Here is a 16,039-nt window from a genome sequence, read left to right on the forward strand (position 1 = left end):
TTCCTTTAATACTAGTCAATGAATATTTTGGGGATATTAATATAATTTATTCATAAATTATATATTCCTAAACAATTTCAGACAGTAATTGAGAACAGTAAATCTTATATACTATAAATGTACCATAGTTGACTGTAGTATTACTCTATTTCTTATTTTTCATTATTATGTATTATGCTTCTTTGAACATTTCCTATAGAAAATGTTATGATATTCCACAACTTAGTCTAGATTTTATTCCCAGGAAAGTATAGGAATGTGGGTTTTTTATTTTAGTTGTGAATACCATACACGAGTACTGTATTTGTATCATTTCTACCTCTCCGATTCACCTGTCGAATTCTTTGTGTGCCCTCACCTATCCAAAAAGGTATATTTAGTATTACATTTATATTTGGGGGTGACCACTTAAGACTGGATAACCTATCAGGGAGCTTTCCCTGAGGAACATTGATTCTTATTCTCTTAGCAGCCACTGACTGCCTGTGGCTCAACACCTGGGTGGGACCTAGTGTAATTTCCTCCCTCCACATCGACATGTCACCTGGTGCTATCATCCTGTAGATTTGCTAAGGCACTACACTGTTGAGATTTCAAAGGTGCACCTTCCCTGTCATACCTAGAAGAAAGTATCTAGCAGCAGGCATCCTGGACCACTGGTTCTTACAATATTTCTACTGTCTCTCAAATGATTTTCCCTGAACCTTAGGAGTAGAGGATACATTGAGTTCTTAACTGATCACAAAGGCAGTCATTTCATGAAACTTAACATAACCATTCTATGCTTAAATTTATTCATATATAAAAGAGAGAAGACAGTAGTTTTTTTCCTCTGGGATCCAAAATGAGTTAGTTTGTATACAGCACTCAAAATAATGGCAGAAGCAAATTAGAAAATACCATGTAAATATTAGAATTAATGTTTCTGAGACTTGAAAGTATACCAAAATTGCTTTCCTAAAATGATTTGGTATTATACATGTAGAGCAATAAATTAAGCCCATTCTATTTTCATGAAGGTTCCTATCAGCATGTGAGTATATTTAAAGCTATGTGTATGAATACATAGAAAACACATTTTATTTTTTGTTGTGGAAAATTGGTACACATATGATGAAACAACTTTGGAATGTGATCCAACTGTAGACACCAAGTTTATGTGTGTTTTATATATACCTTATATGGAAATTTTATGCTATTTCAGATATTCTTCCTGCAAAAAGTTATGTACACAAAACCATCAGAAAACAATGGTGTCAATTTTTTAGCAATTCACAAGGACAACCAGTGACCATCTGGCACCACCCTCATTGTTTACATTAAATTCATGTGATAGCACAAAGGAGCCATTGTCCTGTAGTTATTCATATATAAGTACAATAGCAAAAGTAAGATATACTATTGACACAGTGAAAATAAATGTTCAGAGTAACTGATAAAATGAAGTACCATCAAAATACCTATATCAGCTTTTATCCAGTAGTAGCAATAAACAAATACAGATTTTTGATTTTTACTTACAATGTGTCATGATTAAAAGGTTATTGCAAAAGATGTTTTATTGTTTTAGCTAGGAAGAAAGACAATCCTTTAATACAGTTCTTCATGTTGTGGTGACTCTCCAACTATAAAATTATTCACAATGCTACTTCATAACTTAATTTTTGACTGTTATGAATTACAATGTAAATATCTGTGTTTTCTGACAGTCTTAGGCAACCCCTGGCCACTGCCCCAAAAGGGTCACGACCCACAGGTTGAGGCCACTGGATTAGTTAGGCACAGTTACAGGATCAAGGACTCCTAGGGATAAGGGAGCACTGTACTGGATACCTTTTAAAATGTTTCTTCCAGAGTCATCTACCCCACTAAAAACAGATTTTGTCTCAGAAGTCTCTTCTTAATCTTATGAACTATTATGATCTCTTGTTCTATTATAAATGAACATTTCTCTATTCCTCCAATAAGCCCATTATCTGTTTTCACTGTGTCAACAATAGGCACTTTCTTTGCTGTATTAAAAATGTCATGTTCATTGTAACCATTATCATGATCATCTTGATTCAGAACCATTTTGACTATTTTTACTGCCAGCCAATGAATGAACCATTAGAGTCTCAATGATAATATAGAATTTGTTATCTACTTAAATGAATAGTTTCACTTTCCCATAAGCAGAAACTCTATCACAACAAATCTTGGAAACTTTCATGGTGAGGCATTCTTCAAACGTCTGCACCTAGCATAGGAAATAATCATAGTTCCCTTTAAGTTTCAATTCATTGAGGTAGATCCATCCTTGTTTCATTATGATTAACACATTAAGTGGAAGGTGTTGATTACAATGTAGTGGGTCCACTACTTAAATATGAAACTGAGATGTGCAGTTTTTAATTTATGTGCCATGTTGTTCAGCATTTTAGCATAGTACTTTAACAGTTCTTTACATCATATATAGCGGCCATTCCAATACCACATTTTTCTGTGAGAAGTTTCATATTCACACTACTGTCCAATTTCTTCAACATGGTGACACATACATATCTATAGACATTTTGGTGTATATTTTAGCAATGTCTTTATATTACAGAGGGAATAAGAAAAAATAACTAAAGAAATCAACCATGGTAATTAATACACACAGTTCTTATGCAGAACCTACAGCTGGCTCCCACAATGCCATTTTCATTATTCTTTGCAGGCATTCTTGTATTAGATATAAGAAAAAGATAAATCAGAACTTTTGTTGAGGTCTGAGAGAGTCATTTTTTTCCTTGGTGATGTTGGATTGACTGTATTGTGAGCATCAATTTCAAATGAGCCCCATCATAAGAGTTCAGGTATGGAATTTTCCATTCACAGTATCAGTGGCTTCATATGTATGGTCAAAAAGTTTAGATTTTTCGAGCTGGTGAGATGGCTCAGTGGGGAGAAAGCATTTGCTGCAAAGTCTGATGAGCTGAGTTTGAACTCTGGAACACACATTGTAGGAGAGAACTCACTCCCACAAGTTTCCTAGAATTTAAGCTAATGCTTGGAATATATGTATATATACATTTATAATGCTTGAAATGAATATGTATGTATGTATGTATGTATGTATGTATGTATGTATGTATGTATGTATGTATGTATCTTAAATATTATTTCCTTTCTGTTCTCCAGAACCCATGGATAGTAGTACCTAAAAAGAGGATAGTTTTTTTTCTTCCTAGACCAAATTAGAGAAGAGTTCATTAGTTGTTCTTTCTTGAGACCACCCTAAAGAAATGACAAAGGTCATCACTGCTACAGAGTGAAGGGAAGAGCATTCTGAGTTCATATTTGCCCCCATAAATTTAGGCAAAATTATTTTAGATATTTGTCACTCCTGAAATACAATATTTTTGTGAGTATTAAAATGATTAATAAATCCCCAAATCACGAACAAAGCATATGGATTTTTACTACCACATAATAACTGCAGAAGTGCTGTGTTCTTTTAGCAGAAGCAAGGAAGGTATTAAAACATTAGAAAGTAGATTTACAAAATGTAAAGAAGCAAGGTATTTCCTAACAAAAATGCCTCTTCACTGAGTATAATAAAACAATATCCCACTTCTCAAAATAAAATATCAGCAAAATTCCAATGAGACTGCAAATTTCCCTCTGATCTCTACATGCATACTGTGGCATGTATTCATACCTCACCCATCACTGACATAATAAATAAATGTAAAAAAAGAAACTAATGGATTCAACAAATACTGACAAAATGCCATCTAGAAGCCTGGTTGTATAAGATCAGAGCAAAGAAGTTTGACTCTCTTAGGAAATACCTCATCCAAATGAATATAGTAATAAATTACATTATTGAAGAAAATTCCTTGTTCTGATATATTTTAAATCATAAATTAAAGGCAAAAGTTCTTCTTTCCAAGTTTGTTTTCAAAATAATTTTTTGACTCAAATCTTGACTCCTAGTATTTAATTATTAGATCATATTTTTTATTAGCTAAAACAAGATGAGCAAAACTAACATGTTTTGATTCTTTTATAGGTTTCCTAAAACATATATTTAACTAATGTAAGTTAGTAGATCTAATTTTATGATGGATTAGTTTTTTGCAAGTCATATTCTTTTAATTGCTAATTAAATAGTGTCTGATGATGATAAAATATATCCAAATCTACTTACCACGTGAAGAATTTTATTCTCAGTTTCATATACAGTGCAATCCTGAAAACAAGAACAAATAGTTGAAAAATTAATATCCATTTTAAAATATGCTTTTAGGAAATGTACTAAGAAAACTTCTTGTCATTTCAAGTAAAAACTAAAATAAGAATGGGAAAAATCTGAAAATTTTACTTTTTTTATTACCCAACTAGAACCAATGGTAAGGTTAGATGGTTAGTTATTTTGTCTTAAAGTATATTTTCTACTTTGTCTAACTTTAAGCATGTACAACAAAGGGCAATAGATGTTAAAACTACTTTTTGAAACATTTTTAAATGTTGTTAGACATTTTCTGTCTAAAATTTTACCTGTGATAAATAAATCTGTCAAAACATCTCCAAGATTTTAACTATTGATTTATTAAGGTTAGACTGTTAAGAAAATATTATTTATTTCAACATTCATATCAAAATCTCATACTTTTATATTTTTAATGACATAAGCTACCAAATTTACTTCATATTAGATATTTAAAAATAACAAGTTTATAGTTCTTATATAAATTTGAGTCTCTGAAATTGTAAGGAATTATTTTAAAAGACAACTATATTTTTATCTCAACTGTTAGTTAAGCAATAAGCCACAATATGAAAAGATGAATTCTGCTTAGAAATGTAATGATCGTCATATTCTTCAAGAAATGTGTAAACTGGCCATAGACATGATATGTGTTAGTAATGAACCAATAAGAGTGATCAGAGAATTAGGTAAGAAAATGAGACAAACCGCTTGGCCCCGAGACTGACACATATGCTGTTGCAATATATTACTCTTGCTTGATGTCACATTTTTAATTTTAAAAAAAATCTATTACTTTTACTTACAAATACAAGATTAATAGTTACTTGGTACTTTACCCAAAAATCCATATTCCACTCTTATGTATTTTAAATAACTTTGTTTTGTTTCCTCTGAAATTTATTTTTAAAAAAGACCTATATTTTATATTATTATTTAAGTACAATACTTCAGATAATCTTCAGTTACATACTCATAGCAGAAGAACATATTTAATAATCAGGAGCATTTTTTATGAATCTTCTTCAATTTCTCTCTTTAAAGACTCAAAGTTCTTACTATACAGGTCTTTTTCATTTTTCAAGATATTTTATTTTGTTAGTTGCTATTGTAAAGGGTGATGTTTCTCTGATTTCTTTCTCAGCACATTTATCTTCTGTATATAGTAGGGCTACTGAGTTTTTGAGTTAATCTGTATCCTGCCACTTTGCTGAAGGTGTTTATCAGCTGTAGTAGTTCCCTGGTAGAGTTTTTTGGGTCACTTATGTAAATTATCATATCATCTGCAAATAGTGAAAGTTTGACTTCTTCCTTTCCAATTTGTATCCTCTTGATCTCCTTTTGTTGTCTTAATGCTCTAGCTAGAACTTCAAAGACAATATTGAAGAGATATGGAGAGAGTGGACAACTTTGTCTTGTCCCTGATTTTAGAGGAATTGCCTTGAGTTTCTCTCCATTTAGTTTGATGTTGGCTGTTGGTTTGGTGTATATTGCGTTTATCATGTTTAGATATGTTCCTGTTATTCCTGATCTCTCCAAGACCTTTACCATGAAGGGATGTTGGATTTTGTCAAAGACTTTTTCAGCATCTAGTGAGATGATCATGTGGTTTTTCTTTTTCAGTTTGTTTATATGGTGGATGAATCTTGTTATATTGCCCCGCCTGGCTGCCTCAGTTTTTTGAGTAGCTATAATTAAAGGCTATGTCACCTTACCTGGAATATTAGGGCATGGTTTTATGAGGAAAAGTTAGGTTGATTCATTTCAGAATCTAAGGGTAATACTTAGGATTGAGTCTCACATGCTAAAGGAGAAAAGTATGTCTAACAACATAGTCATTTAAGTGGCTGTATATATTTAAAACAAAGTCAACTCTTGATAATTAATTATGAATTTCATATACAGAGAAACCAAGTTAAGACATTTATGTAAGGAAATGAACTTATAATGTTGTCTAAATTTGGAAGAATTTAATGTTACAGAAATTATTTTTGAACACAACTACATTGGAAAGAGATCATTTGGAAAGAGCTGGGAGGTTGCCTGGACCCTCTATGCTGTTTCTTCAGCTTGCTTCAGCAGCAATGGATTTAAGTTTCATCATTTATCTATCTACCTTCTCAGAATCATAGGCTATTATTAAACATTCAAACTTCAAAAAGGAATCTCCTTTAAAAAAGTGAATTACCATTTAAATGCATATTCTACTAGTGGCATACTGATGTAATACCCTATTAACAGAATAATAATCATACAAGGTAATAATTTGATATAATATCTAATGTGCATATAACACAAAGAACTGTTAAAATAATCTCAAAAGTATTTTTAGCAACCACTGTTTGTTGTATATAGTAGTAATGTGCTAAATCTGTTCTGTATGCTTTTGACTAAACAAAACTCATGTATCATTCTGTTAGACCAGCATCATTAACAATTACTATTTTAGAAGGTAGAAAGTAGATGCATACATATTACTAAGAAAGTAAGAAAATCCTTATACTCTCTTAATGTTTCGTGTATGTATGTATAAATGTATAAATGTATGTATGTATGTATGTATGTATGTACGTACGTACGTATATAAACATTTCTTATCTCTGCTCACTGAGAAGGCATAGGAACAAAGATCAACTCAGTAATAATTATTCAATTCTGTGGTCGGTCTTGTTATACCATTCTCCAAGCCGTCTTCAAAAATGCCTGATTACAAATGGGACCAGAAGTATACATGGTAAGACTGAACCATATTTTGATTTAAAATAGAATGAAACTGTCTAAGGTAACTAGTATTGTGCTACAAGTTAACATGGAGAGATTCATATTTCCTAAAGAGAATAATCTGAGTACATAAGATGATAATAGTGCAATGGATGGAAACACACTAAAAACTGTGGAATACTGTGGAATACCAATAACATCAATATGTCTAATGCTTTAATATGAAATTTAAAATTACTAATGATGATAGGTGATAAATATATTTAGTAAAATAGTTCAGTGATAATTATATATACTGATCGAATTGGACGAAGCAGAATAGATGTCTTTTCCTCTTGAAAGAGCAACTACTAATCTATTGTGCTAGGCACACAAAAAAATGAGTAAAATACAGTGTGATGGTTAAATTGTCAACTTGTCATGACCTAGAATTACCTGAACAGAGAATCTCAAGTAAAGATTGTGTACATTTGGGTTGGCCTGAGGCTGAGTCTAGGGGATTGTCTTAAGTTAATATAGGAAGACCTAGATCGCTGTGGCTAGTGACATTTCTTAGGCAAGGTTTCTGATTGATGTAAGAACTGAAATATTGAGTTGAGCACAAACAAGAAAGCAAAGAACATATGCATTCATTTCTCTGCCCTTCAATGTAAATTTGATGTGGTCAGGTGATTGAACTTCCTGTCTTGACTTCTTCATGATGGACTATAGCTATAATTACTAAATAGAATAAGTACCTTTCTCCCCTACATTACTTCATGTTCAGGTATTTCATTACAGCAACAGAAATGAAACCAAATCACATAGCATTTGCACAGATGTGCTAAAACTACACAGAAATCCACAGTTTTCATGACATTTAAAGTTTAATGTTTTTAGAAGCACAAATGCTGCAAAAATATGTGAAAGAAATTATTTACTTTTAAAAGCTAACACTCTTCTTATAAAATTCAATATAACTGGATTACATTATTCCTTGTTTCTGTCAAATTTCAAACTTAGAAAAATTTTCACCAGCTGTGGTACAGTGTCTCAGCTTATTATATTTATAACTGTAGATTTAACAATATTTGGAAAATGAACTAGTGGTACATGCTCAATAATTCTGATGTAATCTTTTAAAAACAAAGTCAAAAGAAACAGATATCAGGTGACCAAGGTAGCTAAAATTTTCAATCAGAACAACAAAACATATACAAACGTTAGAATTAAACTTACCATTTAAAATAAACATAGCTAAATGATTGTAAATGAATTTTTATAAAAAAATGAATTTTCAGTTGTCACTTTGTAAGTTTTTAAGTGTTCAAGTGTAAAACCTTAAAAAAATTAAATCAAGACGTTTGGAATTCCTTTAATTAGCTTAAGTGACACAATTATAGGGTTGGAAGAGCTGGGGAGGAAGCAGACAAATTCTACCTAAAAATAATTAGTAATGGTAGATTTTAACTGGCAGCACAAATAAAGACTTCTTTTGTACAAGAGCAATGTATCTGCACTCAAACACATTTAAGTCAATGTAATCAATTTGAAATTTCAGCTTTCCATATAAGAATCACCCTGAGACCAAGCTGAAATGCAGTCATAGGTTTCATGCCCAGTATTATATATTCAGTAGGCTCCCAAATGGAGACTGGCAAGATGACTTGGATGAGATAGTATTTTAGAAAAAAGTTTATTTTTCAAGATTACTAAATGATAGAGGAAAAACTAACCAAACTAAAAATTATTAAATGTACAGTATTCAGAAACTGCTAGTTTAAAAAATACTGCCACCTGTTTACTCTAAACAGTCCTCTATTCCTTAGAATCCTGTGATGCACACATTCACACAATTTACCAGTTATTTTTCCTCCACTAAACTCATTTTATAGCTCACTATTATAGCTGCTCATACTTGTTTGTATCTCCAACTTGTTTTGTCCACATCGGTTTGATTCTTATTGAAAGCCAGTGGCTTTTATCAAGGATGAGGCCACAGCATATTAAAAACTATCTAACAAAACCAAGAAACAGAGTCAGTACATAGTAACCTACTATCAGAGAAAATAATGAAAATAAAATGATTAAGTGATATTTTGTTAAGCACTAATTTTATGTAATTTGTTTTTATCATGGTAAATATTTAAACGGCCCCAGGTACTTTGAAGGATTAATTTTATTAGTAAGCTAATTTACTTCCACCAAAATAGGAAATTAAAAAGTGCAAGTTTGGGCCAAATCTTTTCCTAAAAAACATATATCAAGTTTTAAAAAGAAAATAGTATTGCATGTAGAGAAATCTACATCCTTTGAACATATCCATGCTATGGAAAGATACAACTCTTATGTTCTAGTTATTTTCATGTTCAAATTAAATTGAGTTTTTAAAAGTTGGATTTAGAATACTATACATTTCCACAAATTCTTTTCAATAACTAAAGCTGTCTTTTATTGTATATGTAAAATGAATTTTGAGATTCTGCTTTATCTTTATCCATATAATGCTTCTGTAAACCATGTGATTTTAATTTTACACACCTAATTCCTAATGAGAAAGTATTCATAAGATGATGACTGTTCCTACAATTTTAATCACTTCTTGCTTCAAAAAGTATATACACAGAAACAGCATCATATAGATGAGCTGTATCACAGATTATGATCAATTATCCTTCCTGTAAAAGAATGGTATCTTTGCTATACTGAGCACAGAACATACAAAATGAATTCTATTCCTGCACACTACTAGTAGTATACTATGGAACTGGTCAACAAGTTTTAAGTACCAAAGGGTCATAATGCCCTAAATAAATAGTGCTTCTCCTTAACATATATGTAGATTACACTTACAAGAATACTACACAGGTCATTAAATACATAAAAAGAAAGAGTATAGGTCTCTAGAGCTCTATACAATTATATTTTATAGAACTGTATTTTTATAATTGGCTTAGATTTTCATCAGTCTAATTTTAGTGTTGACCCAATACTTTTTATAAATAATAAAACTTAGAAGTAATATTTTAAAGGACCCATCAATGCAAGCCTTTAAATATGGTATATTCATACTATACACCTCTATATAAATCTGTCATTAAGCTACTGAAATGTCTTATATGCCTGAGTAATTTAAGCAACAAGTTGTCTATCTCATTGCTTTCCTCTGACACTCCCTCTATACATTCAAGTCACAGTTCACCATAAGGCTTTTTGGTAATTTTGAAATACAATGTTAGGTATCTTCCTGTGATCTGAGATACAGTAAATTTGATCCTTGGAGTTCCTTATATACTAGGACAAAAAAAGAATAACAAAATGTAGACAATATGATGCTAATGAAAAGGTCCATCAAAGCTAGTTAAATTATGATTGGTAATTCTGGTTTATCTCTCTGGGGGAAGAGATGGTATTTCAGCTGGCCTAAGTGGCTTTCAAATCAGAAAACTGGGAATTCAGGGCAAAATAACATTTCAGGTTGTATAAAAACCTGAACAATGGCAGAATCAGTAAGGAACATGGAGACATTTAGCTAGAAGATAAGGTATGTGGAGGGAATGCAGTGGGGAAGAAAGCAGAGGCAGTAATAATACTTATTTTATGAAAATATGAAAGGCTTAGGTTGTCAGTAAGTTTTGCTTGTGTTTAAAGGAGAATAAAATTTTGATTTATTTCAAAGTTTCTGCCCACCAGGGTGGCAAAATTTTAACAACTAATTCATAGATTTTCTTCACTTTCCTTGAGGAAGGGTTAAATCTTAGGTAGCCTACTTAATCACTAAAGTTAAAAAGCATTTGAGTTGTGAGAAAACGTGTCTGGTACAGAGTGTGGAGTTGAAATAAGAATTAAAAAATAAAAATGTCATATAATGTAGTCGTCAATCTCATCGGAGAAGGGAATTTAGACACCCACAGCTAAACACTGAGCTGAACTCTGGAGTCCAGTTGCAGAGAGGGAGGAGTGATGAGCAAAGGGGTCAAGACCAGACTGGAGAAACCCACAGAAACAGCTGACCTGAGCAAGAGGGAGCTCATGGAACCCAGACCGATAGCTGGGAAACCAGCATAGGACTGTTCCAGACCCCCTGAACCAGGATTTCAGTTTGGAGGTCGGGTTAATCTATGGGACCTCTAGTAGTGGATCAGCATTTATCCCTAGCAAAAGAATGGACTTTGGGAGCCCACTCCACATAGGAGGAATGCTCTCTCAGCCTAGACACACTGGGGCGGGCCTGGGCCCTGCTCCAAATGATATGACAGACTTTGAAGATATCCCATGGAAGTCCTTACCCTCCCTAGGGAGCAGATAGGGGATGCAATATGGGGGTCGGTAGGGGGCAGGGGAAGATGGGAGGGAGAGCTAACTGGGATTGACATGTAAAACAAGCTTGCTTCTAATTTAAATAAAAATTTACTTAAAAGACAGACAAAAAATAAATAAAAATTTCTCATTTCTTATCCATTTTCTCTTGTTCATTTTTCATGTCTTTTTAATGAACAAATGGAATTTTCTTAAAGCTGCATACCTTCTCAGAAATAACAGTTAACATTTTATCCTCAAGGAGGGTAGTGGTGTGAACTTTACTTTTAATAAAAAAGGAGTATTTATACATATTTGAATATGAAAGGTATGTGGGTAATTTAGGTCTTGGGGAAAGAGGTTGTGGGCTTCAAGGGGAGAAAAAAATCAAGTTATTTTTTTAATTACATAGTCTGTAATATGGACTTTGTCTGAGGTTATGAATGGAGGGGACATGAGAATAGGTAGATGAGAGAATAGGTTGCTAAAAATGAGAGAATAAGGGTTATTGCTTGATCACATTCAAAGGGCAACTGGGAAGAAAATGTTAAATGATATGCCAGGGGCTCAAGTCTAAGCAAAAGGATGAAGGGTACAGCAGACATGGAAGAGAGTTTGTGGAGGCGAAAATAGTTTATTTTGGGCACATGAGATCAGAAGTGGCTTAAGGATAGAACATGTTCTATAAAACTGTCCAGCAAGCAGCTAAAAAGGCTGAACTGGTATTGAAATATAGCCAGCTCTTTGAGATATTTACACTGAAGTGAAAGTTAAAGCCACAAGAAACCAATAATTTCATTAAAATAGAGTATATATAGTAGAAAGACAGCTGACAGAGAGGGGAAGTCTTTGTCATTCCGAAATTGATAATTTAATACTGCCTCAGTAAAATATCCATAAATGACAAAAGGCAAATAATTAAAAAAAATTTAAGATTATAACACCCCCACCTTTCCTTCCTCCAAACCCATGTAGTCCTCCTCACTCTTTTTCAAATTCATAGTCTCTTTCCCTCATTAATTTCTGTTACATTCATATCTGTATATACACATATATTCCTAAATATAACCTGCTCCATTTGTATAATATCACTTGAATGTATGTTTTCAGGGTTGACCATTTGGTATCAGATAACCAGTTGGTGTGATCTTCCCTGGAGAACACTGTGTTTCCCTCTCAGCATTCTTAGTTGCCTGTAGTTCTTTGTGTAGGGTTGAGGCTACATTAGCACATCTATTGGTGCCTTTCCTGTTTGGCTTAAGTTTAGGCAGTCATGTTGGTAAGACTTTATGGGAGTAACTTCAGATGTTACTAGGAGATACAATTTCACAGGAAAGTTCATGTGCCTCTTACAATCTTTTGGCCATTTTCCACAATGTTCCCTGAGCATTAGGTGCTGGGATGTTTTGTAGATACATTTATTGGGACAGGGCTTCACAACCCTAGTTTGTTGCCCAGCTTGTCTTGGGATTGGGATTTGCTCTGTTGTGTGCTCAGTCTACTAGAAGTCACATTATTAAAAAGTCCTTGACTCTCCCTCTCCCAGCAGCCATCAACTGCTAGTAGTCCCTCAGCTACTGGTGAAGTTACATATTCACCTTCATACCCTCTATGCAGGGATTTTGTTTGGCTAGATCTTGCACAGGTTTTCTGCATACTATCCACTATTTTGACTGGCTCAATTATCACAGTCTTGTTTGTGTTCCTGCCATCATTATTTTAAGAAAGAGCCTGGTTATCTATTTAATTTATAAGGGCCAGTTATTCTCAGAATATCCTAATATTTTTATCAGTTTCTATGGGATCATAAGTGGTAATAGAGAAAAGAATACAAAAGGAATGGAAGCATGTGGGTGGACATGACCATAGTAGACAGCAATCACAGCTTCACAGATGAAAAATAGAGACATAAAGTAGGTAAATAACTCAACAAGTAGACAGTTACTTGGCAATAAAACTAGAACTATGAGATGTCTTTCAGTGTAGTTAATTATTGAATCTTTTGCTATTATGCCTAATGCTACTATTTTCTACAATAAGCCACACTCTATAATACAAGGAAAAACAATGAATTTTCTTTTGACTAGACAACTGTAATTAGTAGATTAAAAATAATGGCAATGTTTATACTTACCTCACAGAGTTGTCATGAGTATCACAATAGTAACAACTCTGTTTGCCTATGAACATCAAGTGACATGGAAATGTTTGGTAAATTACAAAACATATAAATGTTAGCAGTTATCATTATGCACAGACTGAAATGGAAGCAGATGAAATGAGATAACCTCTAAGATTCTTTTCTACTTAACAAATGTTCCATTTCTGTGATTTTTTTTCGAGACAGGGTTTCTCTGTATTGCTTTGGAGGCTGTCCTGGAACTCACGCTGTAGACCAGGCTGGCCTCGAACTCACAGAGATCCACCTGACTCTGCCTCCTGAGTGCTGGGATTAAAGGCGTGTGCCACCAATGCTCGGCATGATTTGTTTTTGCCTTCACCTATAGTCATTGTCCTTCTGCTGCTCACAGTGATATACTGTATAAACACATTTGGAGATTATAAATACTTTTGCAGTATATTATATGTGCATTATATTACATTAAATTATCAAACTATGTCATATTAAATATATCATATTTAATATATCTAGGTGGCTACAATACAAAATCTATGGCACATTAAGGAAAGATATTTAACAAACTTAGCATCAGTGTCTCTTATTAAAAAAAAGCAGTTGAGAAATGCTCAACTTTTACCACATTTCTTGATCACTAAATTCTTACAAACATAGTGAGTGATTAGACTAAGTCATATATTACTATGGATTCTAAAGATATAAATGCACAGACCATCCAAAAGATAGAATGGTGAAAATAGAGCCAAATAAAATTCCAAATGGGAAAAATACAAAGCAAGAAAGAAAACATACAGAAACATACATATGATAAAGATGAGGGGCACAGAAAACAAAAGCAAAAATGGCAAGTGGAACTACATCAACCTAAAAAGTTTCTGCATAACAAAATAAATTATCAACAAAACACTGAAATAAAAAGTACATGTGAATCCATGGGTTCCATCCTCAGAACTCCCAGAAGAAATTTTTAAAAAATGGATTAGGAGAAAGAAAACATATGCAAACTATATATCCATCACCTAAAATATATATATATATATGAAGAACTTGCATGTCATATGAATAAAACATAAAAATCAAACAGGTTGTGCCTTGGTGGCTCATACCTTTAATTCCAGAACTTGGGAGATAGAGGCAGGTGGATCTCTGTGAGTTTGAGGCCAGCTTGGTCTACAAAGCGAGTTCCAGGATAACCTCTAAACCCATGCAGAGAAACCCTGTCTCAAAAGACAAAAAATAAAAAATAAAAACCAAATAATCTGATGTAAAATGAGCAAAAGACCTGAGTAGACATTTTTGCAAAACAGATACAAATGGCCAATATCACTAATCTTCGGGGAGGCTTAAAGCCAGAATGAGGTATTATCTTCCTACTGTAATTATGGCAATTATCAAAATGTCAAAAATCTTATCAAGAATGTTGAGAGATAGAATCTCTTGGCCACTTTTCATGGGAATGTAAATTGGTGTATTAATTTTGAGAAATGAGGCTACTTTTAAATTTAAAAGTAGAATTTCCATATCATCCAACAATCCAATCTCTGTATATATCCAAAGGAAATAAAATCATTATTTTAGAGACTTTATCTGCACTGCTTTATTCACTGTCATATTAGTCACAGAAGACAGGACAAAGGGAAATAGTTGTGTCTCAAAACAGATGAATACAGAAAATGTAAGGAACAAGTGCAATAAAACACAGAATATCATTCAACCCAAATAAAATGTAAATCAAACATAGATGAACCTGGAAGACATCATAGTATTTGAAATAAACCACATTTAGAATGACAATTACCGCATGATCTCACTTATACTTGGAGTCTGAGAAGCAAAGTTGAACTCAGTACCAAGAAGTGGGATGCTGGTTACATGCCTTAGAGGATGAGAGAAAGATGTTCAAAGGGTGCAAACTTTCAGTTACAAGGTGAATAATTCTTCCCTTAAGGATGTGCCTCAGTGATAGAGGGCTTATAGGGCTTTCCCAGTATGCACAAGACCCTGGGTTTCATGCCTGGCACCATAAAACTAAAACAAAACAGAAAAGTTCTGGAGACCTGCTGCACATCATGATGACTATAGCAAATAACAATGAATTGTATACTTGAAATTTGCTAACAGGATAGATCATACCACAGACACAATTGTGTCAGGTGACAAACAGACAATATTGGTTTAGTTGTTACAATTATTTCTTAGTGTATAAATATGTCAAAGTATCATTTATACATCCCTTAAATCTATAGTTTTGTCAATAATATTTCAATGAGCTAGACAAATTTGAGTAGGTAGTTATAACAGGAAAATATTAGCTAAAAGAGGACCTACAAAAACAGTGTGACGAAGGAAAATATTTTGGTCAAAGGAAGCATGATAAGCATCTGGATGCCAAGGTGAGCAGAGTAGCATGAGCTGAAAAGCATAGGAGCAAGGATTACATGCATTCAGAGGAATAAGCACAATTTGATTTTATGGAAGTTTGAACTGTCACACAAAACAACTGAAATTTGAGGTGGAGGAGGTAGGTTGGCAGTCAACAATTTTTAAAAGAGCTGAAAAGTTTAAAATTTATACCATATGTTAAGAGAGGTTCCTGAGGATATAAACAAAAGAGTGTTTACCAGTACCCCTTTGGTAATATGAGTTATGGAACCAAAGAGTTG

The 16,039-nt window shown here is 33.1% G+C and overlaps 1 protein-coding gene across 5 annotated transcripts in view; it reads right to left on the reverse strand.

Annotated features, from left to right (window-relative positions):
• Cnksr2 (connector enhancer of kinase suppressor of Ras 2) overlaps window positions 1-16,039 on the reverse strand; it is a 212,512-nt gene that overhangs the window by 130,735 nt on the left and 65,738 nt on the right. For all 5 annotated transcript variants that reach the window (XM_027432585.2, XM_027432589.1, XM_027432588.1 and 2 more), the window contains exon 5: window positions 4,178-4,219. In XM_027432585.2, coding sequence (XP_027288386.1) covers window positions 4,178-4,219 — 42 coding nt within the window. The remainder of the gene's footprint in view (window positions 1-4,177; window positions 4,220-16,039) is intronic.

Source organism: Cricetulus griseus, chromosome X (assembly GCF_003668045.3).
Source record: "Cricetulus griseus strain 17A/GY chromosome X, alternate assembly CriGri-PICRH-1.0, whole genome shotgun sequence".
Lineage (NCBI taxonomy): Eukaryota > Metazoa > Chordata > Mammalia > Rodentia > Cricetidae > Cricetulus > Cricetulus griseus.